Genomic DNA, 20,553 nt, shown 5'->3' on the forward strand with positions numbered 1-20,553 from the left:
CCATCGCAAGAAATCGTACGCGCTTTGTGACCTTTATTCTGCAATTCCAGCCAAGGGTCAAGTTCCGATTCAGAAAATTGAAATCCCAGTAATTTTAATCCGCAAATCGCATTAAATTATTGCGCTTTGTTGTCGAGATATATTCTCGATCATAGTTCGGTTCACCCAAACGTACCACTATCTTATCCTTACGCGGAGATTCCGCAATCTTATATGTGATGCTTGGATCTACTTTAAGAATTTATTAGGTGATTGTTAAAAGTAGTTTGGCTTTGAAAATTATTTAATTACTTTGCTTCAACGCGTTTGATGTCTTCGTGGTACATCACGTTGTCCTGCTAGTACAAGTCGAAAATAGGCTAAAATCCTAGTACTCTATATTCTTAACTTCCCAACGTCATAGCGTCAAAATGACAAAATGTGCGTTACTTTTATTACTTGAATTTCGTAAGAGAACCCGTGGACAGAGAGTAGAAAGTCATTTGACTGCTAAGAATTACTTCGTTAATTATCTACAAGGCTTGGAAGCTAAAAACTGCTTCAATTAGGGTCATTGCCATGTAGCCAATGTTAAAGCCCAACTATGAGCAGTTTAGCTGCCACTCGATATGTGGCGCCTTTGATCCACGAAACAATTGACAACTACCCAGGGATGATAATTACTGGCAGTTCCGATAAAGTCATGTGGCAGCTAACGTAATTGGGTAGTCACTACCATGCAATGGAGATAGCCTTCTCGGTCTGCTTGTTTGACTTAGTGTGTGTTCAAGTTTATTCCCACTGGACCGGGTGTAATTTTGTACCCGGACTGAGTTATAACCGAAGACTGACAGGATACGAAGGTTAAGCTAGCCAGCCTCCAAATTTCTCTGGTGGAGTGGCAGGAACTGAACGTTGGCACATGGCCAAACGTCAGGAGCCCCCGAGGATGGCATTTGCAGGAGAATGTGTGAAATGAACATATAGCTGATCATGACTTACTACAAAAAATTCAAATATTTCACGGATTTATGAAATCTTCGATTTCTTGTCACAAGTTGTAGATAGTTTGTGGTTCTGTCACTAACAAGGTCCCAAGAGTGAGAACGGTTTACGTCCAATCTCGTTTTGCGGGGTTTGAGTCAATTTGAAGTTACCATCTGAATTTCAGGTTCTCTGAAGGTCTTGACTCCTTATAATTAATCAACGAGGGGGATGTTGGTTGTCCCACAGCAATTATGGATAGTCACTGCTGTTCGATATTTGACCCACTAACACTTTGTGTCCTGTCTATAAACCAAACATAACAAAACATAAATATGACGAGCGTGCACAGGGAATCCGAAATTGCGAAAACTACAACCGAGACGACTGCATCTCCTTTAGGCCTCACCATTTATAAGCTATATCACGTATTGTTTATATTTCATGATTTAGTGGATATTATAAAATGTAATGACATAACATGTAGTCATTCTGCTATGCAGTCTTTCCAGGGCTATTATATTCCCATGTGTTTTTGCTCTGCCGATTCAAGCCATTTTTTTCACTCTTGGGGCGTGGCCAGCCACAATTCTATTCTTTTCGTGATTTAGTGGATATTATAAAATGTAATGTTATAACATTCTGCAATACAGTCTTTAGATTTCCGTGCGTTTTGGCTCTGCTAATTCAGGCCCAGTTTGTCGCTCTTGGGTCGTAGCCATCCACAATCTTGCTGTCAGCCAATCAGAGAATTATATATGTTGTTTTTATGTATGGCTGATTGGCTTGTGCTTGACAAAAGCAACACACGAACGACTTGTTTCCCATCCTTGCCATTTGCATTTTAGCCTAATCAAATTTAAGCTTGATCGACCCACTAATTTCGATAACTAGTTCTCTTGCAATCACGTACCTTCATTGGTATGGTAGAATCTGATGATTTATTGATTTGTTAGGAGTACAGCACTGAAGTTTTCCCAAAGTGCCAGTGTCCGGTCGTTCAACTCTTGCTTCACACACCGCAGCACGTTTGAAACTTGTTCCATCCATGATAGTTTTATCATTCTTCAAAACGTATTTTCCACCCGAAACTTTCCACATTTAATACATCCCCGCCATTGTAAATGGTAATAGGCAGACTTTCTAATATCACATGATATAAAGGAATTTTGAAAGCGACATCGGGCATACATTGTATGATGGACGGAGTCTAACTTTCTTTTTATACCTGCAATTTCTTTTTACAAGCCGCCCGTCTCCTACAATTCCAGGTCGATATCTTGGCTATACACATGGGCCACGTACTGGGACGGATGAGGGATCTAAACTCCATGGCATCCAGATGTTTGACCAAAGGCAAATGATAACACCGCTATCATTTATACCATCTGGTCTATTAAACTGCTTCCATGCATGTCATCATCGATTTATGATTCAGATATGTCATTCAGAGTTATGACTTGACAGCATATGGGCTAAATTCGCAACCATTTACAAGATGATTTTCGTTTATGAATGTTTACCTCCGTGAAATGGGATCGGAGGTACTGTTGTGGGTCTCTTTGTTTGTGTTTACAGAGTTATGTATTTCCCACGCTGACAGGAAGTTAGCTCAAAGGTCCCAGAATAGGTCATCAAAGGTTATCTTAATTCAGTTGTGCTCCATCGAGATTACTCTTACAACTGTAAATATTTTATCATATAGACCTATTAAGCTTGTAGGTTATATATGGCTTGGAAGTAATACCACGTACTTATAGCATGATCAAGAAACGGAACCGTAATATATACGTATAGGTATGGGACATGAAAATTTAGATAAACAGTGATACATATCAGACAAAGTTTTTCAGACATGAAAAATATGTATCCACTCAGGATTGTGACGGAACAGGTAAATCTCAAACACGCAAATATACTTTATGCGTTGCTCTTAAATTACTGTTGCAAAATTCTACATTGCCAGCATCTTATATCAAATTTTATATCTTCGAGTCGGGTAAATCCTGGCAATACATTCTTTGACGCTTTACTATTGAGGAAACGTACCGGTAGATTTACTAGTCCCATTCCTGTTGTCACAAGTTCTCCTTGAGTGAAGTAAAGGCCCATTGCGTCTAAAGCTCTATCTATGAATAGAGTAGTGGCTAGTCGTAAGAGGCCAGACGTAAGAGACTTAGTGGTCCATTATATCTTGGTCATAGGCTCAGTCAAGCTATCTTACTACCTTCTACTTCCTGTTGTGCTAGTTCATCAAATGTTCAATAAGCCCGTTCATCATTCTGAATCTGAGTATGCATGTACAGCGATAAGAAGTGTGGGTTACATGTTAAAGGTGAAGGTCCTTTTACTTATAAACAGTTATCGTCTCGACTTTTTGTATCGACTTGCATAACAAGGTCAACATGTGTATTGTTTACGTCTCAGGGGCCTTAACCTTTGACATATTGCGCACATTTCCTATTGCTGCACATGCGTACTTATAATGGTTTAAGAGCCACAGAAAGTGTAAAATGTGACTTTTGAGTCTGTCCATTCACTCCGTTTTCGGTGTGTCTGTTTGTTATGTGCTTGTGTGCCCGTAGTTCTTTGAATACACTGTCAGGGGAGTGGAAGGAAGTGACTGTGGGAAGATATTGAGAGGTCGGATTTGCGTGAATAGCAGGAAGTAGATTTCAGAGGTGGTAGAACTATAGATTAGACATGATTGTCCGGGCAATGTGGTCAATGGAAGAGGCTATTAATTATAATTCACAGGAGGTATAATTGTTCTTGGTTTGTTCATGTTTTTTCATATGCTTGTCACGTTCAGTCGCCTTATGAATAACGCACAAGCTTATCACGACTTGGCTGCTCGTCTTTACATGTAGCACTAACTGCCATTAGCTATCTTATGGTGTGGCCCCTACATCTGTCTCTTCTGTTATGTATGATGTGAACGTCAAATAATGTGTGTTAGCACTGTGAATATACCAACAGAGGCAGTGGTTAATAAATGTCTACAAACACTTCCTGTAACAGTAGCAGTTTTTTTTACAAATACGATGAATGCACAATAATGAATTCAAACTGCTTCACAGAAACACATTTATTGTCAACGATGTGGTGATCAACAATCACAGCAAAATACATTCGAAAAATACATTGATTCTCAACTTCACAATCTTGACGACAGGCCCAAAACTTACTATTACTCGGTCCATGTATTATAACACGCAATCATGTAGCACCGGACGTCACCTCATTGAATTCCAAGGATAGACTTCACGCAGATACAATCCGTGACTTTCACACAGAGACTTTTACAGCACGTGTCTGCACTCACGTGACCATGACGTAAGTTTTTTCCGCCATCTTGGATGGTTAAACATAAAGTTGTCAGACAAATTTGAATTTACATATGTACACATGATTTGACATACATATACCAATATTATTTACTGAAAATATGTGTAGGCCTCTAATAAAGAATCTAGAGCGTTGCAAAACGTCTACATTTAACGAATGGAACTTGAACTTTGACATAGACCACGGTGTATTATGACCGAACCTACGCACTCGGTACTGTGAGATGGCATATTGTAGACCATGCGGCATTTTACATCTACTGTCACTCAGTACATCTCAAACAAGTACATTAGAAATAAGCACGGGACTTAACGTCAACCCGCACTTTTGGGGAATAGTTGTTAAAAACAACAAAAATGTCTTATTGTTAATATTGCAAATAAAAATAGACCTCCACAAATTATAACGTCTTGAGCTTAAAACCTAACCCCTCCTCACAGGTCTAGTGATTTATCTCTTGAATATTGTAGTCATGAGCCGCGGGAGATACACGGAAATTGTAGTATTTTCTCATTAATGTAATGATCATGAAAATAATTTGCTCCAGTTTTGATAATTGCAGAAACATTTTTGCCCAAGTCATCTCTACCAATGCAAGTTACATGTAGAATCATGAAATCCTCACAATCTGACACAAACAAATGGCAGAATCTCGTCATAAGTGATTTTAAAAAATATTTTGGCACTTTTTGCACGGATATTGCTTTTGTTGCAGTAATGATTAAAAAATATATGTTGCAATTACAAAAAAGAAAGTCTGATCCCAATATAACGTGAAAACGGAATGACAACAACGTGTTTCAGAAGGGACAAACAGCTATAGTTACTAGTATACAAAAAGTCGATAGGGCCTAGAGTTTCTAAAAGATGATAATAAAATCATTACAGTCCAACCCCCTGTACCAAAACCAAAATGTTCTTATCGAAAGTAAAAGGTTACGAAATTGAATTGATATCGAATGAATTTTGCCAACGGTAATGTATCAAAGCTAATGGAAAATCTCATGTTTCAAACACAAGAAATAATTCATTTTAACTGGAATAAAAAAGCATTATGTAAAATAAAATCCTACGTAGGATTGGCAACCCACAGTCGAGCGAGGAGTTATTGCAACCTCCATGGTTAATGACACTAGCTTCATCGTTGGAGTAATAATCAACGTTCAAAGATGTTATAAGGAAACTTGAAAAATCTAATACAGAGAAATATTGTTTAAAACATTTGTTGAGCCCTTCCGATAGTTAAGTAAATATACTCTATTAATTGTTGATTTATTGTTAATTAGATGATAGACTGTCTTTTGAAGATATCTGCTGTACTCTACTCTACTCGTATTAAAGTTGTGACAAAAGATGTGCCTTAGTATACCCAGCGAATTTACGATAAACTGAGCATTTTGGGAATTTACCGAGTGTATTACAATTTTACCGAATACAATTTAGATCTACTCGTAAAATTACTTAACATGTGAGTGTAATTACTAAGCATACGAATCAATTGTACTTTTTCCGGGAAAATTTCTAAGTACTCCCCACTTAGTCATCCGACGTTCAATGGATTGTGTTGGACCGTTGAGTACTTCCAAAGGCTTTGCCGGTATTGCTTAAAGTATTAGTCAAGCCAGATAGAAGGAAAGGGTCACTTTTAAATATGTTCTAATGAATAAGCTTAAAACTCTTTGCCACAAGGCCGTTGTATTTGGCATCCTAAGGGAACTACCATCGTTGTCTCAATCATGTCCAATATATTTTAGACAGTCAGGTACACTTGTAGGCAGTCGTGTGCACATCGGTATAGACAGTCGCGTGCAGTCGTAGGCATTCTCTGGAGCAGTCGGGTGCACTCAAATTCGGTCCAAGAAACGTTGACGTTGTTCGTCGATGGAGGTCAGACAGGAAGTTTAACCTGGTTAGGCATCCAGGTAATAAAATACGCCAAATAGCAATTATTCAAGCACCTCCAAAATCATATCCAGTTGCTTGAGTTATTGCTATTTGCGTATCTTATTAATCTCCATCGACGAACAATGACAACGTTTTTTGGACCGAATTGTCGTTGCTCGTCTAGACTGTAGTAGTTGCCAGATGTTCAGAGGACTTGTGAAGATCATGCATCTTATGTGGAGGGGTTTCGACTACGCTTCCGTTCTCTTCCTTCTCGGGCAGGCTGCTGGGGGTGGGCGGGCGTAGGAAGGCCCCGAGGCCGGGCGGCGTGCCGTGCTGGAGGATGATGGTCTGCTCCCTCCCGAGGATGTACCGAGCGAGCCGAGGGCTTGGTGAAGGAGAGTTCCGTGGAGATCGGGTAAGTTCGTAATTGGTCAGGGCCGTTGTCAATGTTCGGTGGGGGGTCGTAACGCCGTCTATCCGACCTTCCAGTCGGGGGGACCGGGAGGGCTCAGGGCGAAGCTCTAGGTCGACAGGCGGAGCTCCTAACGGTGTACTGCCGACCGGGGAGCAGGCGGCCTCTCGTATGCATCTCTTGATGTTCTCGTCCAGGTAGCCGTACAGCAGCGGGTTGCAGCAGCTGTTGACGTACATCAGGGCGCTCACCAGGTGGAAAATCCCGCTCTCTACGTCGACGTCGTTGATGTATTCGAAGAGACCGGCCAGGCTCCCGATTTGGAAGACGTAGAAGGGCATCCAGCACATGACGAAGACGAAGACCACGGTGTAGACGAGGCGCTCGATCCGCCGGTAAGCTCGTTCTTTCTCGCGAGAGTGAGTCTTGTTGCTGAGACTTCTCAGCCGGCGCGTCAGGAGAATGTAGCTGGCGACAATGATGGACAGGGGCACGGCAAACCCGAAAACGAAAGTGAAGGTGGTGAAGACGTGGGAACCGATGGTCTTGTCCGGCCAGTGAAGATTGCAGCTGACTCCGTCAGGCAGCTTCTTTCCCTCATTTGTCGTGGCAAATATGGCGACTGGCAACGTCATGACCAAAGACACTGCCCACACGCTGATGTTGACGTACCGCGCCATGCTGGGGGTCCGGTACCCCACGGACTTGACCGGGTGCACCACGGCCAGGTAGCGGTCAAAGCTCATGACCACCAGGCAGAAGATACTGGTGAACTGGTTCAAGGCGTCCACGGACAGAACCACCTTACAGACCACCAGTCCGAACGGCCAGTTGTGTAAGGCGTAGTAAGCGGCAAGGAATGGTAACGACAGTAGGAACAGTTCGTCTGCACAAGCCATGTTCATGATGTACATGTACGTCACAGTTTTCAGTTTGGCGTACCGGAGGACCACGTAGATGACTAGAGTGTTCCCCGTCAGTCCTATTGCCGACACCACGCAGTAGAAAACCGGAATGATGATGGATTCCAGATAACCCGATGGAAAGAGATCGTCATCGGTTGTGAAGTTCTTGTTGGTCTGGTTCCAGGAGGACATGTTGAGACTGGACCAGGAGGGCGTCGGCATCTTCATGGTCACAGATCACAGATCCTGGAGACAGAAGAAAGTAAAAGAAAGATATGTAAAAGTTTCATTGGTGGAAAGCATCATGAAAGAGTGACATCACAGCTGTGTCTGTCGCCATGTTGGTATCCATGTTTGCATGTCGCGAATCAAATTTAGTTCAAGCGTTGTCAGTTCTTAGTGTAATATTCAATGTCTTCAGCGCAAAAAAAGAATATACTAGAACAATACTTGAAACTTGCAAGTAAAACAAAAATACTGTACACGCTTCAAGGGAGATCAATTGAAATACAAAAAGGGACACCAAAATCGCGGCCATTACCCATCTGCTTTTTGCATTTTGCGACTTGAATGCCTTCTGGCCAGTGTAGTCGCCGTTGTGATGTTGAGATGAACGGACCTGTTCAATCCATGCCAAACATTTGTATACCTGTTAAAACAGGTATTTCTCCAACATGTTCGCACTAGCGCAGTGGTAAAGTTTACGCATTCTAAACCAATGCACCCGGTTCGAATCCGGGGAGGTAGATTTTTTTCAACTTTTTTTTTCTTTTTTACATCCATTAAAATACTAATTTTTACATCCATTTGGCCACACCAATTTATTTCTTTGGTTAACGGATTCGCCGCTTCGTTTTTTGCCGAATAGAAATAAAAATTAAAAAAAAAAAAAAAAAAATGCCCCGCAACAGAGCTCACTCAAAAACAGGCAATGTGTAGTGAAATTTGCTGCAGTTCACGCAAATTTTAACAGGTGGCGTCTAGATCTGCTGCAGTTCAGGCACATATGTGAATCTCTCCATGCGCCAATATCAGGTTTAGTTACTCTGTTCTATTTATATGACATTCTAATAACTAGAGAAAAAAAACGTTCACACACGCAAACATTGGCAAAATGCCAGCTTTTTTAAAAGCACTTGTTTATGGAGTGGATGAAAACGCTATATACGGGGCCCATTCACCCTCGTTGACCCGGGGCCGCAACAGTATCGACTTCCGGGCACCTTTGACCCACATGTGACGTCACACATCCCGACGATCAATGCGTTTCAGGAATTTGAAACTGGGTCAAGATTATGATGAAAACAAATGGACAGTGCCCGAAATTGGTCAGTAATTCTCTACACAGACGGTTAGAACTTGAAATAAGCTCCCATTGCCGTAAATCACCAAATTGCCTCGCTTTTCACAGTAATTCATATCGATGAAGGACCAGCGTTTATGCAGTGGCTGCTGGAAAATGTCAGCAGGAGGCTTCCTCAATTTACAACGATGAAAGCTTTCTTTATCGTTCTTTTATAAACAGGGCTGATAAGGTCAATGAGGTGACACTTAGAGCGGAAGGAAAGGTCACCGATCGAAGTCAGTTACGCAACGGCTAACAACATCTTCTAGATCTATTCATGTCATGATGATGAATGCTGTCGACCTTAACCTTATCAGTACTTCTGCTATGACAGAGCCCAAAAGATAATGGTAGATAAAGTCAAGGCTGTTGAAGCATGGGGTAAATCAGTAGCAAAGAAGCTTAAGAGAAAAAGAAGTAGCCCTTGTTTTAAGAGGGTCTATACAAGGACCAGTTCAGGGAGAATGAATGTTTTAAAAAGTTGCCCTCGACTATGATTGCAAATGTTGGTAATGTCAACAAGTCTAACCACCCTACCAATTCTTCCAACAATGATAATCATTCATAGCCAAACTTCAAGGAACTGCACAGCAAATAGAGTCTGTAAAATGGACCCTATCAATATTGACACAGACATTGCCGCTAGCCAAGGATCGATGAGGCCAAATTCAGCAGTTGGGAACCTGCCATGTAACCATTCGGAAAATCTCGATTTAGTTCAGGACTTGCGAATCCAGCTTTAGCATGGTGTTTTGAGGGTTAAAGTCTCATATCTTAGAACCTTAACGACCCAAAAAATAATGTTTTGGTCATTTTTGTGATAAGTTGAAGCTATCTTACCATTTTGCAAAGCTTTTCCACTGCCACTTATTTTTCTATTTACCTCCATGAATCTATATATTTTTGTGGTATCTTATTTTGTCCTGGACATGCTGCGATCTTGTTTTGGGATATCACCGGGTTAGTTCACCACGCAAAGCACCGTCGTTTTTTTTTCCTAGTCTATTACACAGCACGCGAGGACAGACAAAACGTTTAAGGCGATATTTTGAAATTAAATCATTACGCAAAGTTTTGTTCTAAAGATTTCTTTTGCAATTTTGCCTCCCCCCTCCAAAAAAACATACAATACGAACCTGTAGAGTTATTAGGTGTCATTCTATCATTCTTTGGAACTAATATTTTTCATGAAGTGTCACTGTTAAAAACAATATTTTCCAGCTATGATGATTCATGGCAGACGTAGGAAGTATGGTTCAGTTGATATCTATATATCTTCCAGTTGAAAAGTTTTGGACCATTCAAACAAGATCTAACCGTAAACCTCATACCGATTTAATGCCAATAGCGTTTGCAAAATTTATCGACTTATTCAGGAGGGACTTTGGACGGCATCCCGATTCAAGGTTATCACATCCAGACAGCTCCTCCCAATTTTAATGGATGCTTTACGGTTATCTCTGGGCAACTGCCCGAGAAATTGAACTTCTGAGTCAGCTTGAGACTTCTCCAGGTCATATCCTTACCAGCGCGCTTTCTTAAAGGATATTTAGAAACGTCTTCTATATTTGGACTGACTTTTATTGAACATTTTTTCCAAAAAAATTGCACTGCATGTCTCATCATCCCCGTGCTAGAGTCTTCATAATTCCTTTATCTGGAAATTTTCTTCTTTTTTGGTCCAGCTTTCGCCGTTAGGTAATCCCACAGTGGGTCGTAATCCCATCATATAGCCTGACGGTCCGAGATAATGTTCTTTAAGTCGTTACGTGTCGTCTTTTGGGGGATCCCGCATGCATCATACACTTTCAGACGGGATTTCATGTACTCCTTTTGGGACAAGCAGACCGCATTACCTACACGGCATAACGGATTGGCAGATTTGTTCGAAAGCACCGATAGAAAGCGCAACAATGTAAGGATAGAAAAGTTTGGGACTTTGAGAAAGTCTGTACGATTTGTCAGTACGCTACCTTGCGTATTTGAGTACGTGCGTGGACTACGGAGAAAGTATATTCTGTGTACATTCAAGACTCTGTACCTCCCCAAGCATCTCAGCCACTTTTATCGCCTACTTGAAGTTTGTGCTAATCGTCTTATGATTGACGCCTGAGGGGAGAAGACACGTTTTTGACGTCTTGCCGCGTCTTAATGCGTTTTTGAAGAGTCCCTTTACGATGAAACAGCGGAAGGATAAGGAACTAATTGCAGTACTCGAAAGAGACGGAAATAAAGTCAATGCTATTAGACTATAAGCAACAGGATGATGTGAGCCGTGGCGGTTATCGTAGTAGTTATCATGAGCGCCAGGTTGCGGCAAACCTATCTTTATACTCTATTTTACACGGTCCTCAGGTGAAATTTCTCATATCCGAGAGTTTGTACAACTGTTTTTTCTTAAATTCGTAAGATGATTTGTAACAGCCATTATCTATTGGCCTCTTAACTGAAGCTAATGTGTAAGCATAACATAAGCCGAACATAATGTAACAGCAATTAACATGGTTCGATACAATATAAAAGAAGAAAAATTGAACAAAAGTCAGCAAATGTAAGAAAGGTGCATGTCAATATACCTTCAATCATTATAATTGCTGTATTCTTTTTTGTTGTATAGCGTTGTACTGGGTTGTGGTGTGTTGTATCGACATTGTGCTGTGCTGTGCTGTGCTGTTCTTTATCTTAATTAATGTTGTGCTGTGTTGTGCTGTATATCGTCATATGTTGTGCGTTGTTCTGCAAACTTTCCTCTATACGGCCGTCCCATGAAGTTTTAGATTTTAGGCAAATGCTAAATAGGACAGCTAAACAGCCGGAACATGGATGAAGCTCGTGTTAGTAATAACAGTCGACAGAGACATCCTGTTTGCATCATATCTTCACTACCGGTACCCACAATTAGTGTGACCAACCACACGTTAATGTTGCCATTAACCGCCTACAAACAGAGTCATTATAGCACTCAAAGGCTTTTACGGAAAAAAACAACATCTAGGACTTTAAGTCATCTAAGGGTCGGTATGCTTACTACATTAGACATTCTGTCTGGAAGTTGTATGATTATGAGATTAAAGGATCGAGGCATTGAAGAAGTTATGAACACGATGTTTGAATTTGTACCGGTTGCTTTAAGGAGACGTTAATGTGCGTAGTACACTGTCTCACAGGGTACAAACTTGTACGTCATCAAAATGGCATGGGGCAGCCGACCAACGAGTGTTCACAGGTTCCTCTTCTCGCGTCATTCACGGATGTTATCTTGTCTTAGATGTGGCACAGTATCTCAGGATCATCTGAAGTCAAACATTAGCGTCATGACTTCGATTAGCTTGAGATAAAGGGAGCGCAGTTGTTTTGATGTAAAATTCCCTATGCCTATATTTCGTCTTTATTCAGATGATTCTATACCCTCTGTCACGTAATGTGCTGGGTTGTGTTACAATAGTCTCTACCAGACTCACACCTGGCCGTATAGCAACAGGGGACTTTAGCCAAATTAGGAATAAAAACCTAGTGGGAGTTAATCGAGCTAAGAGTGAACTGTGATAGCTGGAGAGACTGAAAAAGAATGAATTAAATCCCATGGCACCTTATCTGGCCGTATTTTTTTGCCAACTTCTTTTTTTCATCCAGCTGATACACGTCTGCTAGGAGACTAATGTTACACACCAACCCCCTGAAGGACGCCAGGGGAGGAACTTGATCACCCGCTGATTGGCTCACCATTTTGATGACGTATGCTGTACCCCATGAGTCACAAACTCCGCATTACGAGAAAAGCATTCTTTTCCTAACAACGCAAAATGGATCGAAAGCCTACCGAGCAGATTTCGGATGACAGATGTTCAGATGTCTTGCACTTAAGAATAAATTGGGGGAAGCAAAGATTTTAAACTTTTTAGAAATTCTCTGTTTGCATTATAGGGCCTTCACACTGAAACCGAATCAGCAGGAATCAAGCAGAAACCATATGGAACGAAGTATTTGCAAAATGCACGTCGTGCCACATTCGGGGCCATTCCGAGTGGCAATTTCAAATGGACCTTATACCCCCTTCACACGAGAAGGAATGAGCCAAATGCCGTCAGAATGAAAAGACTTTTCCATTCCTGGCAATTCGTAGTGTATTCTAGAAATTCTTACTGCATTCCGGATATTCATTTGGCCATATTCGGGCATGATTGGAATGCCGCAGAATGCGGTCCTAATGCAGTTAGAATAGTTGGAATACACTAAGAATACACATTGAATGCCGTTCGATATTTCTCCACTTCGAATGCACCTCGACAGTTTTAACATGTCAAAAACTTTCGGGCCAGGCAAAAGAACGGGCACGAATAGCTGGAATGCAGTAAGAATTTCAGGCACACACTAGGAATTGCCAGGAATAGAAAAAGAGTTTCATTCCGACAACATTCCGGCTCATTCTTGCTCTGGTGTGAAGGGGGCTTTAGCACCCATCCATGCTTTCTAAGAGTCTGGCTTTCCTTCAGACTAGAATAGAAACGTGTTACTTCCTTAAGAGTATTTCAAGACCTTACATAATTTACGCGCATGGCTTATATGATAAGGTTTGGATTGGTGTCTGGGGTCACAAGTTACATCTTAAGGGTGCTCTTTTACACGGCTGTATGTTTATGTGATATGTATTCTTGACAAGTTTCACATATCAAACACACAGCTTTCGTCTGGACTTTGGCCCAAAAAAATGCGATATCAACGAAGTCATAAAACAGCAAGGGACTCTTGGAATGGCTTCGTGGTTGATGTCTATTTCTTATGCGTAAGCCAGCGTTTTTATGTGATGTTCCCAACTTCCTGCACCTGATTGCATTGTCATTTTGGAGATTTGTCCCGGCCAAGGAATGTTGGGACTTTTGATTAACCTACAGCCACGGAGCTTATACATCTCATAGACGCAAATATTTGAGATGATTTCGACTCATACCTTTATGAAAAATTGCCTGCAGAAAAGACAAGGATTTTCATGCGTGTTGCAAGGGATTTGTTGCTGGATAGCAAATCAGAGCTTGAGTAATAAAGACACATGGAACGCATACCAGACACAAATCGATGAATTCCGTGCTTTGACTTCAGGAATAAGTCATTTGAGTGGCAATGTGGAATCGGAGACTATGTTTATTAGAGGCTCATTTCGCAGCACAAAACTGTACTAATGGCTTTTACTTCTGCGTGCTTAATCGCTGTTGGCGTCGATTTTTCTTATTTTGGGTGTCTAAATTGCAATTAGGAGGAAACAAGGATGTGATACATGTATGATGCTAGATATTGGTGCCAACTCTTGTTAATTTTTATGTCTAAATTGCCGATTAGAAAAAAAACTGGGATCTCATACTCAGGGAAGGGCATTTTGAAAATGTCAAAGATACTTTTATTGTTTCAAACAAGAACTGAAAGCCTTAAGGATTATATATCGGCTCCTTTATATGAAGATAATTGCGTTGTGTATATTGTGGTAACGTTTGATAAGAAACTAAAAAAATCAAATCAACTTGTCACCTAACACTATTTATCAGCAATTAACAAGCAAAATCTAATCTAAGTCGGTAGATTTCAAAACAACCATTTGTTGTAGCTCTTGTTACAAAATTAGAAATAAGAATATCATCGGAACTCACAGTTATCGTTCAATTGCAAGCTGCTTCCTTAGTGTGGGCTGGTAGGAATTCTGAAACAAAGCAAAATCAACAAATGAACAATCGAAAAATCTAAAATATTGTAAAATCAACAAATCTAAAACATTGTACAATGACAAAACAACATAACCATCAAAGCTAAAGCACAAGTTAGTAATGGTATGAAATATCCACTTGGTAAATAATAAAAGGTAATCAAAGGGAATAGAATCTCCCTACCAAACTTTCCAAAATGACTGGTATGAAATAACTTATGTGAAGTGTTCTATTATGTTGGAGGGTGCACGCCAAATGTACCTTTCTAACATCAAATCCATTTTATCTCTACTTTACAAATCAAGCATTCTTAACAATGGTTGGCGAGTCGCACTGTTAATGTCATCTACAGAGATGAGAAGGCCGAGAAGTGAGCCCTGTGGAACCCCATAAGTTAAAGTAAAACAGAGACCATGATATCGTATTACTTCGTATCCGTTTGAGAGAACAACAACACCCCTATCCACCGAGGCTGCGACTGTTCAACGACTACTGTACGACCAAAAATCATATTACTATTTCAAGCGAAGTGCATTTTATAAGCTTTGCGGGTTTTGTTGTCTTTCAAATCATACTCCCACATCATGAATCATATTCAACTTCAACTTACAAAGTCATAGGTCATGAAAATCCAATTTTGTACGCTCAACAGTAGCAACAATCTTTATCTGTTGGCAAGGGGGCTGGACAATACCCAGCTACAAAATGAGCCGGATCAGTGGGCAGATGGCTACGTCGTGGTTGACGCGATCAAAGGCTTTACAGTAGTCCACTGACCTCCAGCTAGTAAGGGAGCTTACGTTTTTCTGAGAAGTATTGTAAATCTGTTTTTGTCAGATACAAAGGTCAGTGTGCGTTGGATCTCCCTTTGAAACTCTTGGAAATGGAATTGCCGTAGCCGACAGGCAAGTGTAGAGCAGACAGTATATTCTTCTGGTAAGAAGAATCGGTACATCTGTAAGTGATGAGCGTGATTCATACGCGAAGTCTTCGAAGAACTTATTCAAGTGCCCAACATCTTGCCTTGTCAGATCCAGCTGCTTTCATGACTTTTCATTTCTAACTTTCCAGGCAGCGAAATTGGTTCAAACTGCAAATGGTAGAGAATGGGTCACAGAAGCTACGAATATGTTGATTCAAACAGCAGTAAATTCCATGTTGGTGGACAAAGGCAACACAGAAAATGTGTCAAATCTTTGAATAGTCCTCGTGACATCTTCAGGAATTGTGACGCGGGCAACAGGTCAAAGGTGATGGACTGTATCGAGTCTATCCACGGGGCCCCGTCAATCATCTTGAACACAGGCGGGGGTCGGTGCCGACTTCCAGCCACCTTTGACCTTTAAGCCACCTTTGTCACTTCTAGGAGACAGATCCTGACCAATAGGTTCCTCACATATCTTGAAGGAGACTGGTAAAAATGTGGCGTCTTCTGTATAGCCCTAAAGCAGTTGTCACTCGCTGGGACTCAAATTACACAAGGTGTGTGTAGTAGATTAGGAACGTTTTTAGCAAGCTGTATTTCACCATGCCATTTGCGGTGTTGAGACATACTAACATGTGTTCATATTCTACACACGGCTTCAAAAGTTCAGTCGACGGATTCACCTTGTCAGGACTCGCTCTCCTAAACTGGGAAGTTAGAGTTATGAAACATGTACCTTACAACATGTCCTCCGCCCAGGGCACTTAGCGTTATATCGGTAGTTTTACACCGTAAACAACCATTCAGCTGCATATATTTTAGAGCCTTAAAATCTAAACGGTGTTTTCTTGTTTCAAATTGAACCATCGAAGACCTCAGCATACAACATAGGGGCCACTTATCCATAACGTCAAGTTTACCGAGTGTGTTGACCTTGAGAAGATGTTTCATGTATGCCAGGCGACGAAGAGACCCTCGTGTTCATCCACTCATGTGCACGCCCACCCTGATATCCCAGCTAGATAACCTTCCTGATTGCATATGTCCTTGATCGACCTGTTTTCCTGTGACCATAAAATAACTTCTCCTGAAAATTGCAGTAGTTCCGAAGTGAACAGCACGCCATGTCCAATTTATCCCGCTTTCCCCGGCCTATCAGAGCGGTATCAAGTGGTGTAAATGGTGAGATTGCTGCCATTAGAAGACAAGCAGCCGAGGAAATTACTCTTGACGTATCCGTGCTGATTTTGAGCGGCAGGGATAACCCGTTGCCTCCCGAGGCGGTGGTGCAAGACTGATAACTGCCGGTACGATAATGGCTACTGTTCTGTTAGAGCCTTCTGTTCGCACTGGTTTGAGGGGTAGAAAAGAAAGCGTCAATCATTCTAACGGGCGGAGTATCGCGAAAAACACACACTGCTACTGGGGGAGGGGGGTACCTCGTTTGCCCATGTCCTGATGGATTCTTCGCTAGATAACCAGGGGACCAGGCAATATAAATTCTAAAGTGCAGATTGTGCATCAGCATCAAGACAGCTTGTTACAGCTGTATGTATTCTACGTGTGGGGCCTTTATGTACAGTCTTAGCGTGTGGTTAATGTTAAGTATGCGTTTCCATACACTAAATATGACGCAACAAATTTTAGGTTCTGACAAAGAAACTTCCTTTTGTGTTTTGAAAGGCGAATCTATTCTCCAACACAAGAATTGTGTAGCTAAATAAAATCACAACAGGACTTTAGGATGCTATCTACGTCCGGCCTCGTCAAAGCCCGTTAGGCCGGGACGGAGGCCCCTACAAACTATCAACCACCCTAGCTCGTGTAACGTGAGGTGCTTTGAGCGACAGAGCCCTCAGTTGCTCTGAAGAAGACTATTTGATTGGTTAAAAATTAATTCCTGCTGTTGTAAAATGGTTGAAACTTTCTTATAGCCTCTGAACTGATTAAAAGTTTCTAACCAATTACGTGAGGAGGCAAGTTACTCTACGGCATTGAGGGATTGGATCAGCTCCAAGCAATTACACAGCGTCGTATTGTCTCACCAGAGGAGCAGAGAGCCGTAATGGTTTTGTTACCCAGCGTGCAGATGTGCGAATTGGACGCTTTGACAAAGATTAACATACATATAGAAGAGAACTTGGGGGAAAAAGTTAGTGGCTAAAGAGTACCAGAGGCATTTTATTTTTCAGCTGAAACTCAAAGATTAGGCATTGAAAAGTTTTGACCGTTCTTCTGGTCTTCCTTGGAGAACGTATTGCTAATTTCTCAGAGCACGTCACTTCAATGAGGTGTGACGTGAGCACTGGGTCAAAGGTGCTCACCCGTAATAGTTTGTGGTGGCCCCCGTCTCGGTTCAGTTGCCAAGATTTTGTGATGAAGGAGTAGCTCTGTGTCTTGGTGTGAAAAAGAAGTGCGGTTATTTATCAATGTGATTATTTCAAGTGAAAAGTATTATTTTTTTTCGTTCAGCGCTCGTGTATACAATTTTGATTGTATTTTTAAACTCGCAAAAGCTTTATTTTTGTCCATCATAATGAATTTAGTTGAAACAATGAGCTGTATTATGAGAAAACGATAACGTTCAAGTTTATGTATTACGTAGTGTATATTACAGGAAATGCACCGGGTATACAACTAAAATAGCCAGAGTATCTTTGACAAAGCAGGATGCAACAGTATCTTGGATGCCGTGGATATATCAAATAGAAATTGGAAAATGTATAGGTGCATGCACTCCAAATTCAGACACGCCTTACCGTGGTAGGATCAAAATTTCATTTTCAATCGGAATGTTATTTTAACACCTAGGGGAAAGTGTTACCCAGACGATGTACCGCGAAATTATTGACTGAACAGCACCAGTCAAGGAATGAGTAATCCACCGCTTCAGTGATGTCACTTTATGCAAATTGTCACGTGATTAGGTGAGCAGAGGATGAAAAGTTACAGAAAGTTTATGGATCCCACGTCTACAGTTTTCTATGCATTCTAATCTTTCACTTGGCATAGAGTCGATAGTCAGTGGAAAGTAACGACGAGTAGAATACGTTCAAATCCGCAGTGCAGAAAATCATACACTGCCAACGCCCATGCAGTGATCTGAATTCTGCAGTCGGTAAGCGGAGGATGAGTTGTAGAAAGTTTATGGCGTCCCCATCTACAATTTTCAATGTATTCTAATCTCTCACTTGGCATAGAGTCGATAGTCAGTGCAAAGTAATGACGTGTCTTATCCACAGTGCAGAAAATCAAACACTATACCAACACCCATGCAGTGATCTAACTTCTGCAGTGGTAGTAATTTGTAAAGAAGTAACAGCGTACAATTAGCCCGTTCCCCGCTGCGCATCCCTGCCAAGTTGTGCGATCAATAACTATAGACCGCACCGCCCGAGAAGACCTGAGAAATGAGTGTTGGTGTTTAGTAATGGGGATGTCGATCGGGTTGGGCAGCTCTGGTCGTCACAAACGTGTCTGTAATGGCAAATCACGACAGTGGTCCATTAGTCAAGGTGCGGGCAGTGTCGAGGGTTCATTGATTGATCACAAGTGGACATTATAGTCGTGTCAGGGCCTCACACTTTTCAGGTGCTTGAGTCGAGACGAGACGGGAGTGCTAACTGGTGCATTTAGATGCGCGACGGTTTCAATCACAAGAACGGAAATGGTCACTGCTGTGTAGAACCAGGGCATGTTACGGCGGTTTAGGTCAAGAAAATTGGGTTCAAACCTACGTTTGTCACTGTATAGTTCTGTCCATAAAGCCACACACCTTTAAGATGCTTGAGTTGAAACAGGACGCAAGTGCTAGATACTGCGTTTTGATGCGCAACAATTTCAATCGCAAGAACGGAAATGGTGACTTCTGTGTATAACCAGTGCATGTTACGACGGTTTAGGTCAAGATACTTGAGCTTAAGCGCTTAAACTCACGTTTGTCATACAGATAGCCATAACGCCACACACTTTTTATGAACCTTGAGTCGAGACGGGAGTGTTAAATAGTGCAGTTAGATGTGTGACATGGTATCTATCACGAGAACGGAAATGGTGGCTGCTGTGTATAACCAGGGCATGTTACGACTTACGACGGTCAAGAAAAAAATGCGTTTAAACCTACGCTTGTCATAGTACAGCTGATCATAACACCACACACTTTTTTATGATCATTCCATGAGTCGAGACGGGGGTCATAGTATAGCTAGCCATAGCGCAACACACTTTATTCATGATCCCTGAGTCTAGACGGGAGTATCATAGTGCATTTCGATGCGCAACGGTATCTATCACGAGAACGGAAATGGTGACTGCTGTGTAGGTCTATCATATGTCATGGCGGTTCAGTTCAAGAAAATTGCACTTGGCCCTACGTTTGACATAGTATCGCTAGCCACACACTTTAAAGGACCAGGCTAGGGCATTATAAAGCCTTTCTAGATGTGCAACGATATCAATTACCAAAATGGAAACTGCGGTTGATGTGTAGAACTAGTATAAGTCATGGCAGTTTAGTTCAAGAGAACTGCACTTAACCCTACATAGTATCGCTACACATAATGACGTGTACAGTGGCTTTGAAGCATTTATCTTTGTAAGACGTAACAATGCCGTCTTGAGGAAGATGAATAGCACTTCGCTATCAAAGCAACCACAGCCCAGGCGACGAAGACATTAAAAGAACTGCAGCTTCATCAAATGTTTCCCTCTAGAGCCGTTCCGTATGGTCGTTTAAACTTCTTAACTGTTGTAGCTAGCGATAAAGAAGTTTTCCGACCCCAGTTTATGTGACACAGACTGTATTAAAACTGACAATAAGCAGCAAACAGTGTGATATAAATCCAACCTGTCGCTCATTTCTGTATTGAACCAGGAGTTCATATAAATGAGTAAAGTTTTGTCTCCACATTAGGCGAGGTGGTTAGCATACAACTACAGAAGGATATATCACCGATAAGTGCGTTTCTCGCACTTTACGGCAAACTTGGAATCACCAGGAGAGCGCTAAAACTGTGGAGTAGGGCGTCTGTAAATCTGATACCTTGTTTGGACCTAAAGCATAACGTATGTGCATA

At 41.5% G+C, this 20,553-nt stretch overlaps 1 protein-coding gene across 1 annotated transcript in view; it reads right to left on the reverse strand.

Annotated features, from left to right (window-relative positions):
- Positions 1-4,041: 4,041 nt before the first annotated feature.
- The window catches only part of LOC118429775 (somatostatin receptor type 5-like), a 28,904-nt gene continuing 12,392 nt past the window's right edge, over positions 4,042-20,553 (reverse strand). Inside the window, exons 2-3 of the mRNA XM_035840408.1 lie at positions 14,500-14,549; positions 4,042-7,761 (exon numbers count right to left, since the gene is read on the reverse strand). Of these exons, the coding sequence (XP_035696301.1) occupies positions 6,376-7,743 (1,368 nt within the window). The 5' untranslated portion in view covers positions 7,744-7,761; positions 14,500-14,549 and the 3' untranslated portion in view covers positions 4,042-6,375. The remainder of the gene's footprint in view (positions 7,762-14,499; positions 14,550-20,553) is intronic.

The sequence above is a fragment of the Branchiostoma floridae genome, chromosome 13 (assembly GCF_000003815.2).
Source record: "Branchiostoma floridae strain S238N-H82 chromosome 13, Bfl_VNyyK, whole genome shotgun sequence".
Taxonomy (NCBI): domain Eukaryota; kingdom Metazoa; phylum Chordata; class Leptocardii; order Amphioxiformes; family Branchiostomatidae; genus Branchiostoma; species Branchiostoma floridae.